This window comes from Chrysemys picta, chromosome 3, assembly GCF_011386835.1.
Source record: "Chrysemys picta bellii isolate R12L10 chromosome 3, ASM1138683v2, whole genome shotgun sequence".
NCBI lineage: Eukaryota > Metazoa > Chordata > Testudines > Emydidae > Chrysemys > Chrysemys picta.
The window spans coordinates 39357151-39363150 of record NC_088793.1 but is presented as its reverse complement, the minus strand read 5'-3'; the positions used below and the strand labels follow the sequence as shown (position 1 = coordinate 39363150).

General features: G+C 35.5%; 1 protein-coding gene across 1 annotated transcript in view; it reads left to right on the top strand.

Moving 5' to 3' along the window:
* Positions 1–393: 393 nt before the first annotated feature.
* TPO (thyroid peroxidase) overlaps positions 394–6000 on the top strand; it is an 89333-nt gene continuing 83726 nt past the window's right edge. Inside the window, exons 1-2 of the mRNA XM_005289655.3 lie at positions 394–451; positions 3824–3908. Of these exons, the coding sequence (XP_005289712.2) occupies positions 394–451; positions 3824–3908 (143 nt within the window). The remainder of the gene's footprint in view (positions 452–3823; positions 3909–6000) is intronic.

Genomic DNA, 6000 nt, shown 5'->3' with positions numbered 1-6000 from the left:
AGAAAATAGGTGGTCAAATATTTTTTTTATTCTATTGCCCCAGGGTCATCTGACTTCTGGGTTAAATGCAGATACTGCTGTAAAAACATATTGTGCGTCAAATAAGGATGTGCATTTCACTTAAATAGAAGTTTTCCAGGAGGCTTTCAGTAACAACATGAAAGAAAAAGTGAATGAACTAACTATATGAGTTTTTAAAAAAACTTTGACGTAATATCCAAATGTGTGACAACGTATTTAATGAAAAGAGAACATATATTACTGGGCTGAGGAAATTATCTAGAGTGCATACTGTATATTTCTTCTAGGAGCTGTGATCCCCTTTTTTCACCCACCATAATATCTTCATTCCTTCAGATGAGAGTGTTCATTTTCTTGGGAGTTTCAGCAACAATGGCCTGCACAGCTCTTTTCTTTTCTTTTATTCAGAAAGGCAAAGATGTCTTCTTTGGTAAGTAACAAATAAAATGTTCTTTATTTCCTGTTTCATTTGGCTGTACTGTTGGTGAAACTGAAAACACACAGGCAATGCTTGGTAGTTTAGCTTATAATACTTTTTCCATTCAGAAAAGAGACAATGATTGACTTCAGTGAAAGTTTTTCCACAATTGTTTTCCTTCAAAAAAAAAAAATTACATCTTTATAAATTCACCACAGCAAACACCCTTTGCACTTGTGATGGATGTGTCTGATTCATGTACCTTGTGATTAGGAATGACTGGTTGTACTTTCTTGGTTGCATTCACAAGTCACATACGGTATTTACACACATAACTCTGACTTCTTTCCTAGAATCACAATCCGTACATTTAGACAGTTTAAGACTTCAGAACTACTATGAACTTCAGAACTTACGGTGAATTTTAAGCCAGTAAGGTCTATTGAACCATGGGTGGAGAAATATTGGAAGCCCCATTGTTTGGCTCATTTTAAAACTGGATTGAACTAAGATTCAAGAATATGAATGAATGAAGAACACTTCTGCCATAGTGGAGAGTAGACAAGATGAACGGTCAGGGTTTTTTGATATGTGTAGCTTATTATTTTATTCTATAACTTTAGGTAAGATTAAGATGGGAACAATCTTGGAAGCTTTTGCATTTCAAAGTAATGTATAAACACTTTCTCAAATAAGATTAGATTTGAGATGGGGGAAAAAACAACATTGCTTTTCATGGGAGATTGTGTTCTTTTCTAGACCATAACTGCCAAACAGGAAATCAAATTTGATTCCTGTTATGGACTCTCAGTTTGGTATCACTGTGTGAATTGTTAGGGAGGTCTTGGCCTGGAAAGACCTAACAAAACAGTTGGCTAGTTCATCCAATATAGCTTAACAAACTTAGCACTGGTGAAAAGCAGCTATTTCTGGCAAAACATTGTATGGAAATTAAAACTTGTGCTTCTCACTAAAAAGAGGCAGAGGCAGAGGCAGAAATCCAATTACACTATGTGTTTCAGATCAGAATCTTGTCTGGGGCAAGGCCATCAGCAATGCTCAAAAAAATGAGGCAGGCAGAGTAAATGGTTTGGTGAAAAACACCCATAAAATTATTGAAAATAGTAGTACCAATGCCACAAAAAGACATACTGTTATGTGGCTTGAACAAATCAATCTTACTTTTTAATGTAGACATTAAAACCTTTTCAGATACTCTGGCTAGAAGAACAGATGCAGAGCACTCTTTCCTCAGTTGATATACATTGATCAAACATGTTTCAAATGAAGTAGACACCTGAGTGATAACGTTAGATGAATCATAGGAGTAATTCACAATATGCAGGGGGGAAAAAAGTCTGCTGCTATCCTTAGATCCTGACATCTTTGATGACATAGAATGGCATTTTCTCAAAATACAGGTGTCAGGGATGGATTTTGGAGGCATTATGAAGACATAGATCCACTAGGATAAAAATTAACAGGGTATGTTCCAAAGAATTTCAACTGTAAAGGGGAGCCAAAGTTGGCTCTTTTCCCCCTTGTTCTTTTCCCTCTTTATTGAACACCTGGCACTACAAAACAAAGAATAGTAATAGCATAACGGCACTTACAATTAATGAAATAGAACATACAATTGCATTGTTTGCAGATGATGTGGTACTAATGGTACCAATTCAGTACAATCTATAACTTCTATTCTGAAAAAAAAAATCAATTCACTGATAGATCAAGCTGGAAAATTAATTATAATATATCTGAAATATTCAATATATATATATTTGTAAACTGTAATTAAACAGCTACAAGATTAATTTTGAGTTTGTATGGTCCAAACAAATGTACTTCAGAATCAATATGTCTCCTAACTTCAGTCAGCTAAAGGACATTAATTTTTTTCCTGGTATTTCAAAACTGATTTGTTGGATTGGAAAAACACAACATTTGCCTTAGATTGGTTGTAGCACTTAATGAAAATGGACTGGTTGCCAAAGCTTAATTTCCTATTTCAGGCCCTACCAACATGGGTAGCAAAAAAGATCTCCAAAGGCAACCCAAACAAGAATTATTACATTCGTATGGGACAATAAGTTCCCATTTGTAAATAAGAATTCTCTTTATTTACCCACTGTGGATGGGGGATTGGCAGTACCAAATTTAGTAAAATATTACTGGGTGGTTTAGTTAATATCACTATCAGCCTGAAACCCTGGTATTCCCAGTAAATATGGGTGGAAATTGAACAACAGGATTTTAAACATATATTTAGCATAGTCTTCTTATTCTTTTTAACCTAGAAGATATAGATCAGTACAAAAGAGAAACAATCCAGGGAATATGCAATGTCACATCATTCTTTCACAAGGACACTTTTGGAATGGAATTTGATAAGCTGTACCCCCTTTCCAACTCACTTAAACTCATCAGAAATAATCCAGAATTTCAACTGGGTTCATCTAATCGAATATAAAATACATGGGAGGAAAATGATACACAACCATTGACCACAATGATAAAATTATGACAATCAATCCCATCAAATTACTTATGGAGAATATTAATATGACAGTTCTGGTTTATTGGCAAATAAAGTAGTATATCAAATGCAATTCAGGCAGCCCAATTTTTAGGAGACCATGAACAATCGTAGAAACAGTAATTATGGGAAAGATCACGTCAAAAGTCCTGATCTCTGCATGGTATAACCAATCGTTACCAATGGAGCCAGAAGATATGACCTTTATGGAAAAATAGAAAAAAGGTCTAAAACCAGACATCCATTTTCAACAATGAGAAAATATCTGGATCTTGCTTGAATCCAGTTTTAAAATATCTGGAGGAAGGCTGGAACCTTATCATTTGTATAACTAGTACGCACAATTATTATAAAGTACTTTATCAATGTTACCTCACTCCATTTATACTAAGGAAATATATAAAAAGGGAGTCAAATGCAGGAGAGAACATGGCAGAACAGGGATCTTTGTGCATGTATGGTGGGACTGCCCTAAGATAATATTTTGGAGGAAAATAAACAGAATTTTCAAGGTAAGTAAAATTAGTTTACACATAGACCCCATAGTGGTTCTATTAAGTTACAGCCCAAAGGAGGTTATTGACTCAGAGAAGACCCCAGTACTAACATAATTACTGCTCGGCAGCTATATGTGATGATAGCTCCTTTTTCTGGAAAATAATAGCTCCCTCAGCATTGGCCACATGAAAAACTATGGGAAATCCTTTCAATGGAAAAATTACAGACAGCCTTATATCAATATTAAGTGGATTTTATGAAGGAAAGTTTATATCAGTAAATATCTCAATGATCAATACTCTTTGGATGACTGTTGTCTACAATTTAACTTTTAATTTTTTAATGTGTAGGAGAAACTGAAGATACCTACATTACCAGTGCTATCCAGGAGGGGGCTAACATGGTGGATGATCCTATATACCATACACTGAAAAGGTAAAAATGGTCTGTATGTCAGTTTTGCCATTAATTTCAATGTGACCCCTGTTGGGCCATAAGGATATCTCTTTAGGGGAGCATGCACTGTCTCATCGTCTCTTCACATGTTAAAAGCAACAGAGGGCCCTGTGGCACCTTTAAGACTAACAGAAGTATTGGGAGCATAAGCTTTCGTGGGTAAGAACCTCACTTCTTCAAATGCAATGACTTGCATTTGAAGAAGTGAGGTTCTTATCCACGAAAGCTTATGCTCTCAATACTTCTGTTAGTCTTAAAGGTGCCACAGGACCCTCTGTTGCTTTTTACAGATTCAGACTAACACGGCTACCCCTCTGATCCTTCACATGTTGTGAACCAATCTAGTTTGTATAACATCATATGCTGCACAGTAGTGCAATATTTTATTCATTAACTACTAAAGCATTACTATGTAAAAAAACAAAAAATACTCTAGCAAACGAGTGTTTTCTGATTGTTTGAATCCAATGAAAGATGTCAGACAGCATGAATCTTTGAGGCAAACTAGTCTGAGTTTTCACATAACCTCATTTATTTATTGGGCTAAAGTGAAGCTTTAAATAGCAACTATATTTTACCAGCATCTGAGTGAGAGAGAAACAATGGGTGATGTCATGGCTCCCTCAAAGGTAATGGCAAAAATCCCCTTGACTTTGGTGAGGCCACAATTTCACCCAGTGAGTCCATGTTAAGGAGATTTTGGCATGAGATGATGTTAGGGACTGAATAAATTCAGTAGCTTAACTAATGCCCAATGGAAGAATAGAGGTGGGTTGTTAAAAGAAATGTGAGTTAAAACACAAAAACAAAAACAAAAAAAAATAGCTTGTTTTTTTCATAGTGAAGTTGGAGCCTCGATGGTGTCGGGGAGAACAGTGAAGACGGTAATCCAATCACGGTTTGGTCAAGATGGTCGGGAGGGCACTCAATGTAAAATGTACCATTATTTGGCATGGGATCAAGTGATTTCTATGTACAGGTAGCTCTAAATATCTAAATTTATGTGCTACCCCAAATTTGTTTCTCTCCCATGCCCTCCAGCATTTTTACATTTGTAGATGTCCCTGAGGCCATTGTGTAAACAGGGTTTATCTGTATATGGTGAAAATGACTTGAGATTCGTAGATCCCAGGAAAGCTTCTTGCAGCTCTTTGAGTAGACTGAGTATGATAGAAGGTCACTTTTGCTTAGTTGCCTAAATATGGATTTGGGGGTCTACAGCTCTGCAACCAAATTTGAAAATGTTGGCCTTAACATATTGATGTCTCAGTTTCTTCATGTATAAAATGGAGCTGATAATATTTACCACTCTCACAGGGATGTTGTGAAGGTTATTTGATTAACATTTGTGTAGTGCCTTATGGATGATAAATGTCAAGTATTATTAGTACTGCCAGTTGTGCTGCTGGATTGTTGCAATCCATTAGAAACTAAATTGCAATCCAGCTAATTTCAAATAGGGCACCATACTGTTTAAATTCTTTCAAGATGTTAACAAAATAATAGATATACAAGATAAAAAGTGTTGCAATGTTCAAAGTTCATTTTTAATGTTCTTCTTAATAGAGGCTTCTTAGGGAATAATAATAATAATGAATAATATAGAAAAGACCAATCAGCAGGTCCTATTTTCTTTACCTATTATACAAAGAACACAATGATTGAAAATCCGATGACAAATTATATCTGATAAAATGAATATTTGGTTGACCCGTGGAACCTTCTAAGGCAGGATGTTATTGGTGAAAACAGCTTAGAAAGAGTAAAAATGTTGTAGGCATTTTACATGATGGGCTTGATCATGTAAGCCTCTGAGCACTCTGACCGTATCCACTAAGCACATACTTAAATGCTTAAGAGCTCAGTAGCTGCAGGCTTCAGTTCTATATGAATAAAAGTAGCACCTCCAGTTACATTAATTAGTATAAAATAGCAGAGCTGTCAATCTTCATAGTTCAGGGCATAAAATGATCATTAACTGAAGTCCATAAGAAATATGCCTTATCTTATATAATATTACACAATTCGGTGCCTTTAGGCCAATTCAGTAGGTCAATGGGTCCCATAGAAG